The 22,675-nt window shown below is 33.7% G+C and overlaps 3 protein-coding genes across 6 annotated transcripts; all 3 read right to left on the bottom strand.

Annotated features, from left to right (window-relative positions):
• Window positions 1-30: 30 nt before the first annotated feature.
• On the bottom strand, window positions 31-1,304 carry LOC102615932 (transcription factor MYBS1). Its single transcript, XM_006485691.4, has 2 exons — window positions 773-1,304; window positions 31-611 (listed from the first exon to the last, which is right to left on the bottom strand). Exons 1-2 carry the CDS (start codon window positions 1,195-1,197, stop codon window positions 122-124), a joined length of 915 nt encoding a protein of 304 aa, XP_006485754.2. The 5' UTR covers window positions 1,198-1,304; the 3' UTR covers window positions 31-121.
• Window positions 1,305-6,697: 5,393 nt separating this feature from the next.
• On the bottom strand, window positions 6,698-11,740 carry LOC102615439 (uncharacterized). 3 transcript variants are annotated; one of them, XR_008053320.1, is made up of 5 exons: window positions 11,462-11,740; window positions 9,297-11,064; window positions 8,941-9,133; window positions 7,337-7,703; window positions 6,698-7,235 (listed from the first exon to the last, which is right to left on the bottom strand). XR_008053320.1 is itself a non-coding variant. In XM_052437855.1 (4 exons), the coding sequence occupies exons 2-4, from the start codon at window positions 10,907-10,909 to the stop codon at window positions 7,518-7,520; spliced, it is 1,992 nt and encodes a 663-aa protein (XP_052293815.1). In that variant the 5' UTR covers window positions 10,910-11,064; window positions 11,462-11,740; the 3' UTR covers window positions 6,698-7,517. The 3 variants fall into 3 exon arrangements, 1 of the variants encoding a protein (XP_052293815.1); XR_008053321.1 differs by having other exon boundaries at window positions 6,698-7,014; XM_052437855.1 differs by having other exon boundaries at window positions 6,698-7,703.
• A 1,179-nt stretch (window positions 11,741-12,919) lies between these two features.
• On the bottom strand, window positions 12,920-21,152 carry LOC102614956 (uncharacterized). Of its 2 annotated transcripts, none has more exons than XM_006485687.4 (14): window positions 20,863-21,152; window positions 19,608-19,698; window positions 19,358-19,442; window positions 18,927-19,011; window positions 17,748-17,850; window positions 17,116-17,185; window positions 15,400-15,445; window positions 15,017-15,263; window positions 14,742-14,947; window positions 14,539-14,613; window positions 13,964-14,033; window positions 13,687-13,767; window positions 13,440-13,519; window positions 12,920-13,338 (listed from the first exon to the last, which is right to left on the bottom strand). In XM_006485687.4, the coding sequence occupies exons 1-14, from the start codon at window positions 20,976-20,978 to the stop codon at window positions 13,260-13,262; spliced, it is 1,434 nt and encodes a 477-aa protein (XP_006485750.2). In that variant the 5' UTR covers window positions 20,979-21,152; the 3' UTR covers window positions 12,920-13,259. The 2 variants fall into 2 exon arrangements, with proteins under 2 accessions (XP_006485750.2, XP_006485751.2); XM_006485688.4 differs by having other exon boundaries at window positions 17,781-17,850; window positions 20,863-21,150.
• Between the last annotated feature and the right edge of the window lie 1,523 nt (window positions 21,153-22,675).

The raw sequence follows: 22,675 nt of genomic DNA, 5'->3' as shown, positions 1-22,675 counted from the left end.
TGAGTCCCTTATTGACGAAAAGGTTGCTCCTAATAACAAATAAAATAGACTCTTTTGCATTGATTTGCATCACCTGAAGGATTAAGATGCAAGTTTTAATTTACACAAAATAGCGACAATGCTATTGGTGCATTGTCGGCGGCGGGGCCATGGGATATGCAACAGGAACAGCATAAGGAGGATGAGGATGAGGATGAGGATGGTGACCTGGAGGAAGCATAACAGGAGTCCCAACGGCGGAAGTCATATGACCCAGAGCAGCAATCGGGTGACCGACCGGGGCTCCATACATGCCTAAACCGGGCATATGGGGCTGAGACCTGTGCTTGACTGATGCCTCCATTGGCAAAGTAGCTGCACCTGGTGGGTTTGTGTTAGCCTGCTGCTGGCCTGTAATTGGTGCTTGATGATGAGCTGAAACATCTCCATTATTGACACTGGTTATATCGTGGATGCTGGACCTTCTTCTGTCTCTGTTCATTGAGTTCAACCGTATGAAATATTTTTGTGCGTGGCTGGCCACTTGTGTTGGTGTCCTTGATATCACAAAATTTCTTGAAATGCTTCTCCAATCTCCTTTTCCAAATTTGTCTAGACCCAACAAAAATAACCTGGAAAAAAATTTATATATGTTCTGAACCAAGAAGTTCTTGTACTAACCAGAACAATTGTGAGATAACATGGGATTTGAATTTTGTACATGAAAGTAGTTAGTTAGAAGTTCGTTAAGAATTGCCATAAATGGAAAGTTTCCTGAACAAAACATACATACCTGTGTTCTTCTTCTGTCCACGGAATCCCTTTTCTCCTCTCTTGCTCTGACTTTGAGCTTCCTTTGCTTCCATGTCCACTTGGGTCATGACTCAACCCTGAAAACCCACTTCCATAAACACCATTTGATCTGTTATCCGCGGCCGTGGAGGGGCCATGAAAGTCCTTAGTTGAAGATGTTGCACGATCCTCTCCTACATAATTAGGTAATGGTATGTTGCCAGCCTCTATTGCATTTACATCCTCTAATAAAATTTGGTAGTGCTGCTTCAGTTCTTCAACACTTCTAGAAGGAACCATTGAAGCAATCTTTTGCCATTGTTGTTGTTGTTGTTCTTTTGAGTCATCCTCCTCAATGCAATGCATTGCAATCGCATTCTCAAAAGCTTTATCATCTTCTCTGCTCCAAGTGGCTGCACTTGACATGTTTGGCTTTTTCTTTTTCTTCCTCCTCTTGGGGTTCTTGAAATCTTTTTAGTTTCAACTTATGAATTATGGGATTCAATTTCAATTTCATTATTTCTGTTTTCGTGGGCCTTTGTTTGTTTGTTTTTATTAGGAAAAGAAAGGGAAGGGGGTGCGTAGGATAAGGGAGAACGGACCTAAGGTGTGTGTAGGATAAGCAGCGAGGTGGGTATCGAACTATCAATTGATTAGGACCACTTTTTTTGTTGTGAGTTGAAGGGATGGGTAATCTGTCATCCTTATGTCACTCTTGACTAAAAATAAAAATGAAAAATCCTTGCTTTTCCGTCTTTTTTTTTTTTTTTTCCTAAATCCATATTGTATTGAAATCGGATGTCCGTCGTATTCATGTTTTATCGAGTGAGTTTCAAACACTTTTATTGAATTAGTCACTCGAGTTAAAATCTTAAGGAAGGAGGGTTAAAATTTTTCAACTCATCTCTATTTTTTTTTTTTCTTATAAAAAATATAAAGTTGGGTGTTTATTAGGACCTGACCGCTAAACTGAGGCCAACTATGTTGCGATCTAAAGTTTTATACCTAAATGAGCTAATTTTAATTCCACTATCAAAAGAAAATGATCTCTAATATATCTATCAATGAAATTGATTCACTTTATTAAGTATTTATTAGTTTTTATGGGATTGATTTGTTGTTTTCAAATATTTTTTTTTTACTGATCATCCAAATTTAAATTTAAGAATTAAGATATCGATTTAAATTTTATCCGCACTCCTAATTTAAAAAAAGAAAAAAGATAGTGTGACACAAAAATACAGAGAAATAATAAATGAAGACTCTCTAAATTTGTTCTAAAAACCAAAAAATCAAAAACAAAAAACAAAAATTCTTAACGCAGCAGTATGTGCAATCATAGAGGGAGGCGAGGCGACTAGGGGAGAAAGAAAGGCCCATCGAATCTTTAACGGCCTATCACATGCACTCTTATCATTCACCATAATATCTACTTATTATTCTGTTCTCACGCGCATCTTTATCCGGTTGCTCACGCTCCATCCTTCATGGAATGAATTAATAAACATGACATACATGCTTCCGTTGTATGTACAATCATTTGAATCACAATGGAAAGTGTCAACACCAATTGACCACATCCAATAGGTCATTTTTTTAATTTTTTATTTCATATTAAAAGTAGTTAAATTTAATAATGTTAGTTTACAAAATGTGTCAATGATTTCTTAGAGCATCTCTACAAAGTTCTATTAGTTTTATTCTTTAAATATCTATTTACCTACCTATGTGACAAAAAAAAAAAGTGAAAAAATATGTTATTCTTCACAAAGTTCTTCAAATAGAAATAAGTTAATATTATTTTAATTAAATAAATATTTTTTCAAAGAAAAAATAAATAATAATTAAAGCACTTCTCTCTTCTCTCCAATAAAAAGTAATAAAATATAAATTGAAGAGGAAGAAAATAACTCTACAAAATTAAAAAGAGATAATCATTTCTTATTTGAAGAATCTTAATTAGAGTATTTTTTAGAGTTTTAAATGCTGTTGTGAATCTTCAAATAAGTAATAAAATATTGTTTAAAGAACTTTTTAGAAATATTCTTATATTATTTGTTGGTCACACTTGAGAGAGAAGCTTGAATTCTTAATAAAGCCTGGGACAATACGTTGAAGGAAGCGAGCATGACTTATATCTTGACTTTACCACTTAAAGAAAACTTATTCTCGAAGATTCCTATGACCCCTTTTACAAAATAACTTTTGTTCTTTACATGAACTTAGAGTTGAAGAATAATTCTAACACGTATATAACTTGGTATAAGAGTATCTTTAAAACAAATGGTTATTGTTAACTGCTGCTAAATGACCATGAAAAGAGATGATGTTGATTGACTATAGTTTTGACCTTTATATTTATTAAGTTTGTTGCAATAGTCAAGCAGTATGATCTTAATTTTATTCCTTAGAAACAAAGCTATATTTTAAAAGTTTAAAACAATAATCTAGATAAAGAATTTATATTGTAATAAATTATGATCAAATTATTTTACAACCTCTCTACCTAATCAAATTTATATAAATTACATGAACTAGACAACTTAAGAATAAATGATTCGTATTTAAAGAACACGTTCTAGAAGAATTTCGGAAAGATTTTTTTTAATGTAACACATTTATTTTTCATGACATGAAATTTGTTCAGTTGTCGACTTAATTAAATTTTTTTTTTACAAGGTAAGCAGCCTACTTTCAATATTCTTTTCATATATCTTCTTTAATTTTGAAGATTATGTCATTGGCTCAATTTTTAGAGAATTATTGAAACCATTTTTCTCATATTCTTACAATTGTGAGGAATTTTTTTTTTAATTGAATAGCGGTAGATGAATTACGAGGGAGTTTGAATTATGACGCCAAAATGCAAATGGAAAATAAATTAATATAATTGTACCTTTAAATTTTGGTGAGTGCCTTGCACGCATTTCAGAAGAAAGTGGAGGAGACCAATCAATGATTGTACTAGAAATAATTCCTCCCGCATTCCGAAGTACGTGGCCAAATCTCTATTTCTGGTTTTGGTTAAAATGCACCTCACAATTTTGTTTCCCCGTTTATTTTCAATTATTTTTTCTTTTGGATTTTTTTGTTTTAATTTATCATTTATAATTGAGTCAAGAGACCCTTCACGATGTGGGGATAAGTCCTTCCAAATTCTTTAAAAATCGGTTGAAAAATACTACTGATAAGGACGAGAGACTAAAGGAAGATAAAATAAACTATAGTATCATGTAATTCTATGGCATTAATTAATTATTTCATCTTTTTTTATCTTATTCTATATGGTGTTATAATTAATTATGTCTTGCTTCTGTTTAATTTTTCTATTTAAAATAGCAGTTTTGTAGGTCTCCATGAAAGTTCATGTATGAATTTTTTTATCCTCATAAGAAAAAGAAAATAAAATTGTAAATGATCAAATTGTTAATTGGTTGATTTGATTCAATGAAGATTTATAATATTCAGTTGGGGGACATTTTTCTAAAAGATGGTTTAGGAATAAAACTACATTACAACCGTCGACTTTAAGAACTTTTAAAATTTTCTCATAATGCTTTCTAAATTTTTGACAATAATTACATCGTCACAAAATGATTATATTATAACTACTGTACAAACTAAGTCGGTATTTAGTGTGACATGAAAAGATTAATTGAAGAGTATTAGCAGTTAATGAAAATATTACTTGTACCCATGATGCTTTCATCCAACTAATCAAGTTATGCTACCGAAGTTGCTAAATCCATTAGTCCATTTGTGTGTGTTTGTAGATGTATCATTTTTATGATTTAACACAATATTTAGAATTTTTAAATGTTAGTAACAAACAATAATAGTTATAAATGAGTGTGAACTCAAGTTGTGAGGTGCCAAATAATTTAAGAGAGAAAATATCTTGGATGGAAACAAGAGATAAGGGATTGAATCCCGCTGGCACAAGTAAGAAAGAGATAATATGAACATATCATTTCTTGTCCCAGCCCAACAAATCTTGACGCAATGCATGTCATGCAATGGCAATGCTGCGGCCTTCGTTCACATTCAGAGACATTCCATCAATATTGAGCAAATATAGTTATGTTGCATCTTTTCTTTTCAATTCAACTCTAATCGACTTCTCTTTCAAGGTGTCAAAAAGTTATCTGCAAAGCGACTTGCATCAAGGTTTACCAATTTGCCCCCGTTTATTTTCTTTCTTTCTTTCATTTTCAATGAAATTCAATGCCAACTGGACATGCCACCTTGTAACTTTTACTACAAAAATGTGATCAAATAGATTAAAGTTGAATTGAAAAGATTTATTTTCTTTCTTTCTTTCATTTTCAATGAAATTCAATGCCAACTGGACATGCCACCTTGTAACTTTTACTACAAAAATGTGATCAAATAGATTTCCCGAGAGAAATAGAGAGGAAACAAAAATTGATATGGAAACTGCTTGCAGTTCGTATCCAGCATCCCAAATTGGTCACGCAAAAGATGATTAGGGAGGGTAGATGGAAGGGCGAATTCTACTGGCATATCTACTTGCACCAACTAAGTGGAGGTGTAAATTGGATCATCTCGAGCAAGTAAGGAAAGAGCTCAAATAAGATTGTTTCGAGCTCATATTTTAGCCATACAAGCTCAATGGACCAACATGTAGGCGAGTGTGTGTTCACTGTTAGATATGAATACTTTAATTATTTTTAAAAATAATTTTTAGAGAAAAGTGCAATAATAATACCTGCAATAAATAATTAATTTCGGAGATATTCTAGCAATTTTTAATAAGTAAAAACTTAAAAGAAAAATGAAGAATGAGAAATTCTAAAATCATGCACAACACGACATAAATAATAGGGATTGTGATTAGTATATCTTTATAAATTTTTGAAAATTTGGCACAACACGAGCACAAACTCGACCTAAAGCAAAAGCAAGTTTATTAATATAAACTATTAATAAAGCGTCCTAAAGTTAATTACCCTTAATTTTTAACATTGTCACTTTTTTTTTTCCATCTGTCGGAAGTTAGAATCTAGCCCAAAAAATTACATTTAAACATTAATTACCCTAAATTTTTAACATTTTTACTTTATTTATAAATCAACTGGAATATGTTCACCTAATTTATACTGAAAAATAAAATCATTCAATTATAGGTTTAAAAACCATTTTTGTTTCCAGAAAAGGCAAACAAACAAAAAAAAATCAATATGACATTTTTATGACACTTCAAGGATCCGAATGAAAGTTCCCCGTAACACGTGCCACACCCAGCCGACTTTTTCCAATTTGTCATATAGCCTGCTTGGGAATGTGATATAAACCACACTGTCACATTGATAATGGGTTAACACCAACAGGTCCAAGGCATCAATTTGCTTTCAATGTTTTGTTCACCAATAACAAAGCCACCATTTATTTAGAAAACATCAAAAATGAGATATACCAAGATTTCAAATTTAGAAAATTTCAAGACTGTCACCTTCATTTGTCAATTTCCCAGGATGCATTTTGATTGTTTTTACTTTCTAGTATGGGGATAAAAGGTTACATTAAGGTTGTGGTCCTATCTTCAACTTGAGAGTCCTTTTCCTTTTTCCCTTCTAAAACGGAAGTAATCTTAAAGCAAAATGTTATTTGACAAGTAAATTTGAGAATCTTCTGCAATTTGTGTCACCTGACTGCTTCCTTGAGTAGATTTGCTACAGTCTCTTGATTGCTTCATTTTGTCTTTCTGTAACTTTTGCTTTCATCTAACAGGAATTGTTTAGCTGTCTGATTACTCATGGCTTTAAAATCATCCCAGGATATCATGTCATATTTTAAATTTACTACTTGCAAACGCTTCTATAACAAATACCAAGAAACTCATTTGCAATTGGTAGTAGAAAGAAAGAATAATAATAACAAAAAAGGTAAAAGAGCGCAAAAGAACTGACATGCATGAAGCGTATAATCGACAAATCTCGCTGCAGGACCTATATAGTTAGTTGCACAAGACTACAAAACAATAACTTCAAAGATGGGTACCAACCAGATTCTGCAGAAAACAATTTCTGTAGGTTAATAATTCCTCTGATAACCACTTGCTGAAATCTAGTGGTTGTCAGAAGTAACTCTTCCACGAATCTTGATCTTTCTAAATGCTCAACTTGCTTGATTGAAGAAGATAAAGTACACTTCGTTTTTACTTTTTTCTTTCTCCTATTCCATTTTGATGAAAGTTCGACCCTTTAAAAAAGACACCTAAAACTATTGAAAACAATGTTTGAATTACAAAAATTAAACAAGTGAGAGTTCAACATCATACAACAGCTGTAGTTTAGATAGCTGCTTCAGACGAAAAACTAATGAAAAAAATCAATCAGCCATGAATTTGGAATGAGATAACTGGTTAGCAATTTCGCAAAGTTATCTCAAGACTCAAGAAGAGCTCAGGAAGATTGATTCAAGGTACAGATTAGTGACCAGATCTGGAAAACGATGAAAGCATGATAAAAAAAACATGCTGTTAAATTGCATGAAGCAAGATGAGAAGAGAAAAATAAAAATTATGAGAGGCTACTCATCTCACCTAGAGTATAATTGTTCCTGAAGTAGGAGATATTCTCCCAATCCTGTGAAAGAAGATGCAACAATCTAATTACAAAATGTCCCATCCTTCAGTAACATGAGAAGAATACCTGAAGCCGCCAGATTCCTAGCCATGTCATGCACACTATGTTGCTGGTGTAGGAAGGTGCAGTCCCAACTTGTCATAGGTGGGTGCCAAGAGGTTTTGTCAGTTCTGGGGTTCTTTGTAAAAGAGCTGCCCTTTCTGGGTTGAAAAGCAAAAGCTGCTGCACGTCCTTGGGAAGCACATTGAACACTGCCAGCAGATCTCCCTTTAGTTTCTGGCAAATTTCTGCAGAGTCTGCGGCAGCACGTCCAGATTGCTGCAACTGAAGATTACAAATGATAACATAAAATACTGCCATGGAATATTCATTTGCAAGACAATAAAATATCCGCTCAGTCAAAAAGGATCAAATATAAAACAAACATATCAAGTACAAGATCGCTGTAAACAATATTTCACATTGCTATTCGCAATATCTTAGTAGGAAAAATGGATATGAAGTGAGTGATTTTACATGCAGATCAGCTTCAAGCCTTATGGGCTCCTAGCATCAGATTGCATGTTTTGCCTTTATGGTGGTCAAAAAGAACCCTTATCTGTCTCAAGTACGTGACTCAAATCCTACTCACTCACAAGCAATAATCTGACTCAAACAAGTGATGTCCCTGAATTCCTAAAAGCAATATCTTAAATATTCTAAATCCATTTGGTATTCTTTATCCATCAGCTTGTGAATGCCATCAATGCAGAAAAAGCTTCCTAATTATATGGCTTTAGTTTTGTTTCAAGATTCTTTGTACACAATAGGTCCCAAGAACCCATGACAAGTCATTCTGGATGAGAAGAAAATGAATTCAATAATAGCAATACGCTTTGATAATGAAAAAAATGCGACTATTTAGGACATCTTTGTTTAAATTGATATCCCAGATGGATACCTTCAGTTTTTATCCATGTATACGGCTTCAACTATTGCATTCAGCTAATTTGAAAGTTCTGAAAAGAGAGAAGGGTTTCGGACAATATCTATAACCAGCTTTACCACAAGTCAGTGATCAGACAAAAAACTAACCACCCTCACTAGCTGCAAACAAGAAACAGAAATATTGTAAAGGCCATTTGCAGGTTTCACTTCCATTAGAAATTTCTGCTGCTCTCGGTAATTTGTCTGTGATCCTCTTCACAACTCTTTGTCAAGAATACTTATTGTAGAGAAGGTAGTAAAAACAAATTGAATCTCCTGCAATATTAGAAAAATAATTGCCGTCTGACTTGGCTGGCTTCACTAAATTATTAAGAAATTTATTTATTTTATCATTCTTTTCAAAAAAAAAAAAAAATCCAAACTAAAATCTTACGACAAAATTGGAATAAATGTGTACATGTACGTGGGCATGGTTAATAGACTCTCTCATGCAAACATCCATAACTAGATATTCATAATGTAGAAACAGCCCCAAGAAAAGAAGAATAAACTAAGGCTAAAAACAAAAAATCAACCACAGAAATCAGAATAAAATAAAAATCGACATACTATCCTGAACAAAGATCCAATTTACCTGTATTTCTTGTATAAGATGCCTCTCAACAGCATTGAAGGTATCAACACTTTCCAATTCAGACATTTTAGCTGTAAGCTGCTGTATGTCAGTCCTCATTCTGGCCTGCCTCCATAACCTATGTTGTTCCTGTTCTGCAGCAGCACGTCTTCTTTGAAACCATGGCATGAAGTTTGGTCCTTTCAAGAACCTCCTGCACAGGCACAAAGCATCTTTATCTCAAAAGCATTTAATAACAAGATTAACTGGAAAAAGGTGCCAAAGTAAACAATGGCGGATAAGTGAAGAACATAATATTTAAGTAGACAAAAAGATATGAACTGGTAGGAAATACTATAAATGTCAAGGTCCTTCACCTGTATAAGTCAAGCCAATTAGATCTCATCCGTTTTGACAGAAACTTCCCAACACCTCTGGCTTGTAAGCTTGAAAGAAATTCATTTGCATTAAAAGGAGGGAGAGTTGGAGGATCAACAAATGGAGAAGAACCTTCAGAAGGCGTGGTAGTCCTAAAATAAGGGCCAAAAGGGGCCAAAAAATTGGTGGTGAGCTCCAAGAAATGCCTCCGCAATATTTCATTGTTGACAACAGACATTGACTCCTCGACCCTAGGTGACATACCGGCATCAATTAGCCTATTCAAAATAGAAGTATCTGGCTTTGTTGTTGCAGCATAACTGCTCCAAATGGCTTCCTTATGTTCTGTCATGAGACATAGAGGACCTTCTCTCCTCAACTTCACAACATTCAACAAACTTGAAGGAGAAAATTTAAGGGATAGCTGTTGAAGACCAAATCCCTCAGGTCTACCAGAAATTTTGCCAGAAGAGGCCCTGCTTGCAAAGGCAACCCGGTTTGAATTCGGAGCAGGGCTTCCAACAGATACAACGTGGGGAATTTTGCGCAGAGCTTTAAGGAAAAAAAGGTTTGTTACTCCCAAAACCATTGGAGGGAAAGTGTCCCCCTCTTGAAGCGAATTTAAATGTGCAAATTGGGGATCATGGATGGTAAAATACGGCCTAAAATCAATACTACAAAGAAGTGGGGCAATCAAACTTACAAGACTGGCAACAGCCTCACAGCATTGGGGAGGAGTTGGTGCTATGACAAGAATAGGCTCACCAATAAGTAACAACTCCCATAGCACCCAAAGCTGTAAGAGAAGGCCCCGGAATGTACCAAAAAGATCTGAATCGTGAAAAAGACCTTGAGGAATTGACTGATTGTAAGGAAGAAAGGGTGCCACAGAAGCAGCAGACTCTTCAGACAACATTCCACTTTCCAAGGGCAAGCTATGTGCAGGTGGCAAGTTCACTTTAAGCATGGCATTCCCAATGGGAAGTTCCATTAGCTTACCAGGAACAGGAGAAGGCCAAATTGAGACATAAGAAGCAATATGCTCAATAGCTTTCTTTCCAACGTCAAAATACAAAGGACCCATGATTTGCAACAATGGTCTGAACACACTAGAGAAAGGGCCATGAGACAATATCACCAAAGATTTTTGTTCCCCACCTCGCTTAAGCCTCTCGTCATGCCTTTGCCTATTGAATACATATCCATAAAAGTATCTGGAACCTTTACTACTAGAAAAACTTTTTGATCTTTTAAGTAGTTTCTCCTCTGTAAGCTCTGAAGATGTTATTTTATCATTGATTTCAGTTATCTCGGATGGAGTAACATTGCCCTGTGGAAGATTTTTGTGCCTTTGAAACCGGAAAAAGAAGATGCAATCATGAATGCTTGAGAGATTTTGGTGCTGGGAAACAGAATCAGGAAATGAACTGTAAGCAACCTCGAGTTCCTCATCCTGTGTGAGACAACCAGGTGGGTAACAATCTTCAATGAGCTGACCTTGCTCTAGATCAAATCGAATGGTGCAAAAGGCAACAACCCATCGTTGCATACGTTCTGGATCTGGCTTCAAGCTGAGCTCCGACTTCACAGAGAACGAAGGTGATCGACTCATGTCCGCCACAACTTCTCATAAATCAAATGCACCAACTCCCGTCATCTTTACCCACCATTTCCAATAACATTTCCAAGCAATTTCCCTCATCAAAATAGACCAAATTCATACACTTTGCTATTTTCCCACTCAATCTCCACTGATATATTTTTCTCCTGTTAAAAACTTCAAGTTAAACTCTAACAAAAAGAACCCAGAAAAACATTGATTTCAAAATAATTAACAACTAATTAAAATAGCATAATGAAACAACATCAATGATCCACTGGTTTAATTTCAGATTTTAGATATCAAAATTCACCTTTAAGCTAAACTGAGTGCTGTTGAGTGCTGTACGACTATCTAGCTTAGTTCAATTTCATTTCTTTATTGCAAAGAATCTTAGAAACCAATACAAAATACATAACTGACTCAATATCCTACACTTTCACTTAATTTTCCTTTCTTATTACTCATTTTCCCAGAAACCAAACAAGCTTTTTACAGAAAAAAAAAAGAAAAAAGAAAACAACAAAATGAAGAAGATCTACAAAATGGTACCAGCAATCTTACCTAAACTGAAGAACCCACAAATAAAAAAATAAAAAAACACTTGCAGATCGGCGAGAAACGAGAACCCAGCTGCTCAAAAAAGCTAGATAATAAGCCGGGTTCTGTGGAACCGTACGAATTGGAGGATACCCTGAAGTATCAAAAGCTAACGGTGAATTATTTAGATTTGAATACGATGATTTAACTAGTAAAATTTGTAATTTCGTTAAAGTTGCTTTCGAATTTTTCGTTTTTTAAAATTTTACGCTTCTTGTTCTATAATCCATAATGGGTAAGGACTAAAAAGTGGTGTCACGTTCTTCCTGTCCACATCTGGGCAAGTAATTTTTTTTTTTTTGGGAGTTCTCTCCGGTTCGATTGGCTACAATGATAGCCATAAACCTTCGTGGTCTTGCCATATCAGCGATTTAAAAAAGAGAAATCATCAATATTTAATGAACGGTCCACACAAAATTTGTTTCAATTTTAATTTACCGTATAATCTTTAAAATTTATCACTTTCCCTTTCAATTATTTTTTTAATTATAAGCAATTCATACACAACAATACATCTTATTAGTGACACCTAAATTATAAATAATGACATACCATATTTTGTTTTAATAATTTTTTTTGGTGCCTGTATTAAAAAAAAAAGCAAATTTAGTTGATCAACATCAATATTTTGCAGCAATACAATGGAAATGGTACCACTTAAATTCATATTTTGTAAAATATGAATATCCACACCTAATTTTGTAAAATATGAAAAAATAGGCTCCTGACAATATCAATTACTGTTATTTTTATTTCTACATATTTAAAACGGAGACAAGACTTAACTAAAATCATGTTTACTGTAAAAATAATGCTAGGGTTTAAAATATTTAAGTTCTGTTTGAAATAATTTTCTAAATAAAATTTATTTAAGTGAAGTTTTTTTAGTAGGATTTTTACTAAAAAAATTGTAGTTGTTCAATTGTAACTTTTATTAAAAATTATAAAATTACTTTAATAGATAAAATTCTTAAAATTATATTATAAAAAAATAAAATAAAATAATCAAATAAATAAATAAAACATATTATATATTTTAATATTTAAAAAAAATCAGACTCCACTCCCCAAAATTCAAAATTTAAACTTTCGTTATTAAAAATAAAATAACTTATTTAATCTCAAAAACTTCATTTAAAAAACAACCAAGCAACAAAAAAAAAGATTAAATAATGACTTACAGCTATTAAATAAACCATAACACTTAAATCCCCATTAATATCTCAATTATTGCAAGTAATTCATTTTGATAACCTATGCTTTTATTTAACGTGAAACATTATACTCATAATGCATTTATAATGTTAGTAGATAAATTAACTTATCGAACAAGTGTTATCATTTTCTTAAGGGTGACCTCTAAATCTTCGTTAGTTTCTGGAAAATATCTAGGCAGTGAAGGGAAATAATACAAATGCGGAATTCAAGAAGTTTCTTTTACATTTATATACGAACCTAAAAATTTAGGGGGGGGTGGGGGAATAATAATAAGTCAAGACTACAGCCGAGTGCAGCCACATTGCTAATATTCGAAAAAACAATAAGTTACAACCTGAAAGCGACGCTACATTTTGACCTCTCAAAAGATAACAATATATTTACAGTTTCCACCAACAAAACTAAATTAAAAGGCGGAGGGGGGAACTCTTTATATCAACAAAAAACATTTACAGAGTTAAAAGTTCCAGCGAAAACTGTAAAAGCATTTTCCCTGATTGAAGTCAATTGACGGAGTGCTTAGAAAAGGCTGGCGTCTGGAAATCTAAACATCATATACAGGTAACCGCTCCTCGATGGCAACACGGCAAATAGGACATTTTTTGCACTTCTCGCAGCAGGTGCTGCAGCGCAGCACCACACATTACCAAGCAATGAGCATGACAATGAACGAAGAAAAATTAATGAATGTGAACTTTTGTTTTATAGGGTTAAATGATCATACCTGCAAAGGATACGATGCCTACATGGAAGCAGGACGACACTAATATCTCCCTCAAAGCAAACTCTACATAACACTTTTTCCTGTACAATACAATAAGAAAATATGCACGCATTGCAGCGAGGAATGAACAGAGCACAAACAAATTCCACTCATGAACGGTCTCCCAGAGCAAAGATCTTCCTTTATTTATTATTTTCAAGCAATGTACCAATACAGTAAAACTAACAATCAAAGTTGAGAGTATTACATTTTGAAGTCTTTCAAACTCCTGCCGGCTATAATTCGTGATTTCTGACTGCTGGCCAAGAGCTGCTTGAAGTCTCCATACCTGAAGAACCAAAAATATATATATATGTAAGGCAGGCAGAAACAGAATCATAAAAATTTTAGCATTATTTGAACATATGTTAGAGAATGAAGATGCAGAGTGAAATTAGCACTCTGGCAAAATTCAAAAGCATAGATAAGACCAAATTAGCAAAAGATAATATGGAAAAAAAATATATAGCAGGAATTGTAATCACCTCCTCAGCAAGTTCCTTTTTAGGCATTTTCTTCACTACTTCAGGTGGATAACCACAGAAAGTGTTGTATCTACAAGTTTGGAACCCAAGACATGATAATCAAAACATTTTTTTAGCTTAAAGAAAGCATGAAAATGAAAATAAGACTTAGGCAGCTACATCAAAATTAACTCAAACATGAGATCAAGGATCGTGTATCCGTTAAACAACACAAGAAATGTAGAATAATCCTTTACTCATTGACCATACGTGGTGCACCATTCATAATTAACTATATTGCATTAGCTATCCCAAAGGGCTGTCAAGATTTAACTATTCTTAAGCATAAAACTTTTGTCCGATATTATATGTAGTGCAATAGAAACCAATCGCATGTGGCAATTTTCATATCTACTTTACCAAAAAACTGAGTAAATTTTTACCTAAAATTTAAGAGTTTGCTGCTGTTCTAGTATCTCTTCCTCTCTCAAAATATTGTGTAATCATATCTCATAGGGGCGCAAACAAAACCAAAAATCAAAACCCATGCAATTTGTGCATCTCCTAAACCTGATAAATGCAGGATATATACTAACCCAGAGGAGTTCTCATGGACAAGTCGTGCCTGGTCTTCACGGCTCCCTTCATCAATTGACCACCAACCCAATAGCCTGTTTTTAAGAATAGCCCGATGCAGAAAATGTTACTTTTTCTAAAATATCAACTCCTAGCATGATTCAATAAGTGCACAATCTTCTCTATTAAAAATTGATACCCAATGTAACTCAAAATTCATTACCTAGAGCCACGGTGCAAAAACCCAAAACAATCATGAGCTCTTGAAGAAATTCTAAAATATATCCCTGTGCCAGCTCCACTTCGTAGTAAAATTACAATTTTCTCAACTAATCTAGTTGTAGAAAAGACAACACCAACACCCTGCAGCAGGAAAAGCGGAGAGAAAAGGACAGGAAGTGGTATATTTCTAGCACCTGCAGGTGTTCCCTGAAATAAGGATATATTAATAAGATAAACCAAACCGTAGAAATGATCACAAATCAACAGTACACATACCTCTAGATGCATACAAAGAAGAACTTGAAATCCTATTACTGGAACTTTCATAATGTGGCCTCCAATGTCTGATAGGCCACACATTCCATCTGGATTCTGCTCCTCCTCTGCAGAAACTACTAAGCCACTATTCCAGTCAAGATATGTAATAGCTGATGATGAAGTGGCTGGTCTTGTTTGAGGACTTCGGTGAATTACAGGATTCGACCACTTTGTACAAACAAGAAAAGCAAAACATTCTGCAATGCTGCAGCAATTACACATTAACGTTCATCACTTAATGATCTAGTAAAACCATGAATACCCTCTCAAATTACGATATTAAAGGCCGTACTCAACAAAGGTATAAATCAAGTCTGACATAAAGAGCAGGAAAACTGTACCCAAAATTTATAAATAGATCCCACCAGCCAAGAGCACCCACGTAACCTGTGTAAGGTTATACAATAAAAGAACATAAACCAGTTACAATGGCAGAAATTATAAAATGAAAAAAATTTAGGAGTATAGGTATTAGTAAACAGTGGATCAATCAAGTGATCCAAAGTCAATTTGGCAGTTATAGTGATATAAAAGTAACACATGCATGTACCAAGGACGCACCTAGAGACCCTCTAGAATATCACTAATGAAGCATGAATAGCAAAGCTGAAACCCCAGAAAATTCCCAAAGAAAGAAAAAGACAGTAGCTCTCCATTATCTCCAAAAAGAATCAGAAAATTCATGTTTAGGAATGTGTCTCCTCCATGGAATCAAATATAACATCTACTTTGATATGAAATCACCCCATTTGACTTTAAGTTTTAGGTGTTACTACTGGAATAACCAAAACCAAATAGGTCTGACTAGCAAAAACTTCCAAAGGAAAACAAAAGCAGGATCAATTTCAGGATCCTATCAGATAGCATCTAATTTGACATGAAATCATGCTGATTAAGACAGAAGAGTTAAGTGTTACTACAGGGATAACCCAAATAGGTCTGACTAGCAAAAAGTTCCAAGGGAAAACAATAGCAGGATCAATTTCAGGATCCTACGAAATCACCCCTGAGAATGAACACAATCCTGGGGGCAAGATTTAACTCAAACTAAGCCAAAGAAACATCGAAAATATAAACAAGGACAAGCACAAATAAGGGTTAGGATCTAAGTAAGGAGTTCTCCAGTAGGCATGTGCAATTCAAGGATGAATTTGTTCCAAATCGCATGGAGCTCCTTGCCTCCTTCAATTAAAGGACCAAATGACTTCTGGTTTGACACCATCGTAAAGTGCATTTAAAATGGAGAATTTTCTTTTCAATGTTGCTGACTATGCAACAGCAGTAGTGATAAAACAGGATAAAAATTTATCTTCATTAATAAAGGTTTGCACTTGAGAGCCCACATGAAACTTCACAGATACATTTATTGGCTTCCTGCTTGATGATACTTATTAAGAAAAATGACAATCTAGCCATCACACAAAGGATCTTGCTGACTTGCAGCAACATAGAGTAATGAAAAATGAACCAATTGAGCAAAAAGTGATTTACATGCCAACTTCAGAGATAATTGGGCCTAAACCACATCAGATTTGATAATAATTCATCCTTCACAATCTCATCTCTTTGAGCCACAACAGAAAAGGGCTCAAGAAATCACTAACCAAAGGTATGAACACTTTAGCAATTGTTCTTCTAACATAATATCCTAAGCCAATAGCCCAAATAAATTAGAACATTTCATCACAGAAGGAACAAACTCCTAGAAGCACAGAGCAGTTGCTCAATAAAGAAACAACTACTTTCACAGCCAATAGCAAATCTTCAAGTAACTTTTTTGACCAATAGTTGATTAAAGAAATATTTTTTTGATAGTTCACTCTCATTCACTTGGCCAACTTCCAAAAAAGATAAGTATTTTTTTGCATCATATTATGAGTTTGATAAGTAGTATTCTGCAAATCTATAAATCACTTTTCAATCACAAGTAACCTTAAAAGATAAATTTGAAGTGAAGGACACAACAGTTTAACGAACCATACAACTACAAAATGAAGCTCAAGAGAAAGCATAATATGCAATCCTATTTAAAACTTAGTGGGAATTAAAGAAATTACCACAAAGCTTAAGAAGGGTGAAGACTGTAGCTGCCACAAAGAAGACCATGGAAATTGCAACCCAGAAGTGCTACAAACAAGATAGAAAATTCAATAACAGTCATATATAGACATACATGATATATCCACATCCAAAATTACAAATATTTCTGTTTTGAATTACAATGATGAGGAAGACACAAGAATGTGGAGAATATATTTCATACTTAAAGCCATTAACTTATTCTGCATTTTTCTCGACAATTACTTAAATATGTACGTATTGCCAGAAAAGCCACCCATAGCAATTGTGGAATAAATTCTGAAAGGTGAGGTACCAAACATCAAAGCAATGAAATCTTCAAACACCAAAAGAGAACTAACTCTATGTAATTTTTAGGCGAGTTAAATGGCCAAATAAGAATTCCAAATCAGTTATGCTATGTAACTGAATCTATGAACCAAGGCTCAAGCCAACCAAACAATCAACTATTTTAAGCATTCAATTTCCACATAGCTCATCACCTTGCATTTTGCCATTTTTCTGTCAATCTGGTATTGGTCTAAAATCTAATTATCATGAGGATCTTTTACATTTTTTTTGGGAAACAATTTATTAAGCATGAGGCCAATTTGTGAGAGATTTTCACTACCATATTAGATATGGCTAGTTCAACAGAACTTACAGGGAGTGCCTCCCATATTGCCTCATCATTCATGCTTTCTTCATCTCCTGGCATAAGAGCCCTACACATTCTGGAAAAAGAAACTGTCTTCAATTACAAAGCCTGTATCATATTATATTAAAATGGACTAAAGACAATGAGTTACCAACAAAGCAGTAGACCATAAGTTCTGGATATCAATTAGGGGAGAAAGTAAAAAACAGACAAAAGCACATTTCAAACTTAAGCATTTATTATATCAGTCAGCTAGATATACTACAATGATCAGCTTATGTACATTCACACTTCAAAACCAAAACAAGAAACCAACAGATCAATACATTCACAGGGTGGACCAAAAGCTTAAGTTGATAAAGAAAATAGTATTTATCCAGTCCTATCCCTAGAATGTCTAGTCATCCACACAGAAGAAAATGCACAAACACAACCCTTTCTGTCTTTCCCTTTGTTTTTTTACTTACAAAAAAAAAAGGAAAGAAGTATAGGCAAAAAGAAACGAGATACATTTGCAGACCAGGTGTATACATAGAGAGATGAACTAATTCTATTAAAAAAGAAAGAAAGAAGTAGAAGAAGAAGAAAAGTAGGAGTACAGGCAAAAAGAAACAAGATACATCTGTAGACCAGGTGTCTACATAGAGATAGGAACTAATTCTTTTAGAAAAAGAAAGAAAGAAGTAAAAGAAGAAGTTTCAAAAACATAAAAGGATCTACATCCACAAGCTCAGCTGTCATTTTTCCCCTATTAATGACACAGAGTAACAGTTCTAATATACAAAAGAAGCATCACTTATTGTACAAGCAGCAGTGAACTACCTGGAATTTCCAGGTACTCAGGGGAACAAGAACAATTTCAAATAAACGAAAAAGGAAATTGGGACAAGTGTATGAATATCAAGACACTTAACTTTGGATTAATCAATAAGCACCTTCATTTGGTTAACAGCAGCAAAAATGTGAAAAGAAAATTAGAAATAACAACTAGTTGCTTAAACAGAAAACTCAGTGTAACATCTTGGGACATTGATATTAACAAGAGAATGTAATCTAAAACCAAGAGAACGTAATCTATCTGACAATAGTCACTAGTATACAGAATTCATTAAGAGGAAAAAATTGGATTCATTTCTCAGCTAAAGAACATACCTGAAATTGTCTATTAGAATAGTTATTTCAAATGCCAACAGGGGAAGAAAGACAATCTTCAAGTTGACCGCTTCAAAACCATGTTCTGTTAAAAGTGTAGAAAGAAAACATTAAAACAACATTTTCAATATGCATGGGCATGACTAGTCCACTAACGGATTGTATTAGGTACTATCAGGTTGTATCCAGCATTTTTAAGCCTTAAAAGTGCCCAACAGACGGGAATAAGATCTTTTTATGCAATGAATTCATGTTTTGTTGATCAGCAGTCACGAATTTTACTAAAAGGTTAAAGTTTCAGCCAACTTGGTATTTCTTGAAGAAATTCACCCATGTATGAGTAGAAACACAACAGATAAAGGGAGACAAGGGAGAATCACTCTCAAAACTCAGCAATACAAAAATAAAGAGTAGAAGGATTTTGCACATACCATAAATGCTCTCAAGATATATACAAAGAAGCAGTTCAAATGCAATGAGTAATGGTGTTGCAACAATGGCATGACAAGGTGCCCACTGTCCAAGAAAGAAAAATCTTATTCAAAAAGCTTGATCATGGATTTGCACATTCAACATTAAATATAATTCTTTGTCAGTAATTATGGGATTCTGATTTAAATATATACGACAATGAGTCCTTTGAATTACATTCAACCTTTGGAAGAAAAAATATGAACTCACATGACGATTATGGGGAACTGACGGAGCAGGTAGAGAGAATCTTCCTCGTGCAACCACTGCATGAAATATCCAAACTGGGAAAAATACTATCCTGCATGGCAGAGTACAAACATGCAGAAATCAAAATTATCGAAAAACAAATTACAATACACAACAATGACAACAACTGAAAGTGAAAATTATTATACTTATTTTTCTGAAGTGTATTGAAATACAAAATGGATCCACGGTAATTGCTTGCGGAACATGTGAAGCATTCAGTTGCAGGAATACAATTGATTGAAATTTTTCTGAATTAAAAGTTCGACCTCAATAATTACTGAAAGTGACAATTATTAGCACTGATTTCTCAGAAATTCATTTGAAAATACCAAATGGACATATAATTATTGCTTATGTAAAACGTGAAGCATTCAGCAACAGGAATACAATTGACCAATACGTTTCCGAATCAATAGGCTGGTGTTAATGCCTCACAAAACAGGGTTCCATAAAATATCAAAGCCACCGCTTATTGAGGCGAAGGTTTTATCCCAACCAAGCAACCAAAGCGGGGGTCCTCGGCATGAAAAGTGAGAGAAATGAGAAGGGTAAGAGGAATTGATCTAATCATCAGGCCCATGATGGCATGATCTGAATACCATAGGCATGGTTGCTTACAAGACAAAAGCTAGCTTCTATTTGTTGATATTAATAAATGTTACTCTCATGTAAAGCACACACAAGAGCCACATAAATGCGGCAAGAAAACAGCCTTTCAATCAGTCAAGCTCGAGAAATCTACCTAGCTTGATCATAATAGCATCGAGTTAGAAGTTTAGTTAAGTGAAGAAGCCCCAGTCAAAGTAAAATCCATACTTCTGTTTTCCATAAAACTTCTATTCCAATCCTTCTTCTTCATTAATTTCAACATTACCACTATTTTAAGCTAAGTGCTAATTTCTTTTCCAACAATATACGATAAATTATTCTCTCTCATACTACAACAAAATTTATTTCATTTAACCGAACAACAATGAAGACAAAATAATAATCAAATTATTAAAAATTTAAAAACAAAAGCTTTTGTATGCGCTTGCACAGCTGCACTGTGTCAACCAATAGACTAAATTCACAAAAAAAATGTAAAAAAAATAATGAATCAGACAAAGCCAATAATTAATAAATTTCTTCAATCATTTTAATGAAATAACCTAAGATTGCGATTCAACTTAAATAAAATTTAAGAACAAAAAGAAGAAGAAGAAGGACGGACCACCAAGAGTAAGAGATGACGTGATCGAGCTTCAAAACAAGCAGTAGCGTAAAAGTTAAGAGAAGGATGTGTGCCGCCACTGCCTGCACGGACTTCAACACTCTTCTCCAGCTCATCTTCTTCTTCTTCTCTCTAATCAAGTTCGACGGATTACACGACGACGTCTCACGTCTCACTATGCGCCATTGGAAAATCCTTTTGTGTTTCTATTTCTCTCTCCGTTTGGTTTGGGTATCGAGTTGATGAATAAAAAACAAAACAAAACAAAACGCATTACTTTACTCTTTTTTGTCACCACCTCACTTAGCTTACACGCATGAGAGAAATTTATTATTTAATTTTATTTCCCGCTCGAATGACTACTTTACCCCTCCGAGAGAACACAAGGTCCTAATCTGGTCATTTATTGGCGTCGTCCACTTGGTTGGAACTTGGAATGGCGGGGATTTTCCCAAATACGGGCCGGTGTTGGATTTGCGTAAGCGAAGCATCGTGTTCGTTGAAATTACATCTCTGGATAAAGGATAAATTAAAACGACAGATCCTTAGTTTGAAGTACGAATGAATGTCCAATTATACTGCAGAGTTTAACTCCAATGTCAACGTCACTGCTCTTTCAAATGTTTTGGCTTCACGTGAGTAGCGTGACAGGCTCGTAATTGGATCACTTGTAAAGGTCATACAGCAATTTAGAAAGAATCCAGCGTCCTCACTGTCATTCACTGACAAGGTTCGAATTTGGCAGTCCACGTGGAGGTACAGAGAACGGAGACAACGAGACGGAATGAAATTATATATATTATATATTATAAATATATATCTTTTGCAGTTTATTTTTTTAAATTATGTTTGTAAACTTAGAAGGACATCGTGTATTTATTGAGATCATTTAAATCAAATTTTCTATATACTATAATCTAAATTTTTATCTTCATAAATATTAAAAAAAATTATTCCACTGATAAATTAGTAGAGAAAGTTACTATTTGTATCCAACTTTTAATTAATAGAGGAAATTTTAAGAGGGATGTTCAAGACATATCTCACCACTCGATCAAAGGGTTAAAATTTAAATATATTAATTTTATAATTATTTTATTTAAAAATAAAGTATTTAAAAAAAAGAAAAGGGCTAAAATGTTAGCATATAATAATTTTGATTTTTTTATTTAAAAAACAAAATTACCCCAATTATGAAAAATAAAATTCAAATTAATTTTTTATTTTTATTTCTCTAAAATTTGAACTCTACTAATACCTAATTAAAACTACTTAAATATGGTATTTTCATTTTATTCTTCCTCAATATTACCCATTTTGGTATTGGAAATAGTAATTAAAATTTTTTTTAAAAAAATATCCAGTAAACTCATACGCTAGTGGCCGTTCATCCAATTTGAAAAAGAGAACATAATATTTTTTTTTTCTCCACCTTATTGTGGCAAAGCATGATTGTTCGGATAAATATCTGTGGAACCAATGACCATAATTATTTATGACTATAATACATCACTCTGTCATTTTCGTTTGATGTGCGACTAACTATTTAAGTCTCCCTTAAATCAGCAACAAGAAAATCTAATAATATTCCGTTGGTTCTTTTTAATGAGAACCAACAATATTTATAATCAGAGATGACAATGAGCATTGTAAGCTGCGAGTTTATTATTATTAAATTTACATTTATAAAAAATTTAAATTATAAAATCCACCTAAAATTTGTAGTGGTTTTTAACTTTTTTTTTAAAAATTCGTCCTCTGTGAATTTTAATAATTACTAAACCCACCTACAATCCGTATTAGATATTTTTTT

The sequence above is a fragment of the Citrus sinensis genome, chromosome 3, assembly GCF_022201045.2.
Source record: "Citrus sinensis cultivar Valencia sweet orange chromosome 3, DVS_A1.0, whole genome shotgun sequence".
NCBI lineage: Eukaryota > Viridiplantae > Streptophyta > Magnoliopsida > Sapindales > Rutaceae > Citrus > Citrus sinensis.
Note: the sequence above shows the minus strand (reverse complement) of the source record. Positions and strands in the feature narration are given on the sequence as shown.

Coding starts and splice junctions, on each gene's coding strand:
- LOC102614956 (XM_006485687.4), bottom strand. CDS start 20,978: ATGAGCTGGAGAAGAGTGTTGAAGTCCGTGCAGGCAGTGGCGGCACAC. Junction 19,012..19,357: donor ATATCTTGAGAGCATTTATG/GTATGTGCAAAA, acceptor CACTTTTAACAG/AACATGGTTTTGAAGCGGTC. Junction 14,614..14,741: donor TTTTTGCACCGTGGCTCTAG/GTAATGAATTTT, acceptor TCTTAAAAACAG/GCTATTGGGTTGGTGGTCAA.
- LOC102615439 (XM_052437855.1), bottom strand. CDS start 10,909: ATGAGTCGATCACCTTCGTTCTCTGTGAAGTCGGAGCTCAGCTTGAAG. Junction 9,134..9,296: donor AATTGGCTTGACTTATACAG/GTGAAGGACCTT, acceptor GTGCCTGTGCAG/GAGGTTCTTGAAAGGACCAA. Junction 7,704..8,940: donor ATCTTATACAAGAAATACAG/GTAAATTGGATC, acceptor TGTAATCTTCAG/TTGCAGCAATCTGGACGTGC.
- LOC102615932 (XM_006485691.4), bottom strand. CDS start 1,197: ATGTCAAGTGCAGCCACTTGGAGCAGAGAAGATGATAAAGCTTTTGAG. Junction 612..772: donor TGGACAGAAGAAGAACACAG/GTATGTATGTTT, acceptor ATTTTTTTCCAG/GTTATTTTTGTTGGGTCTAG.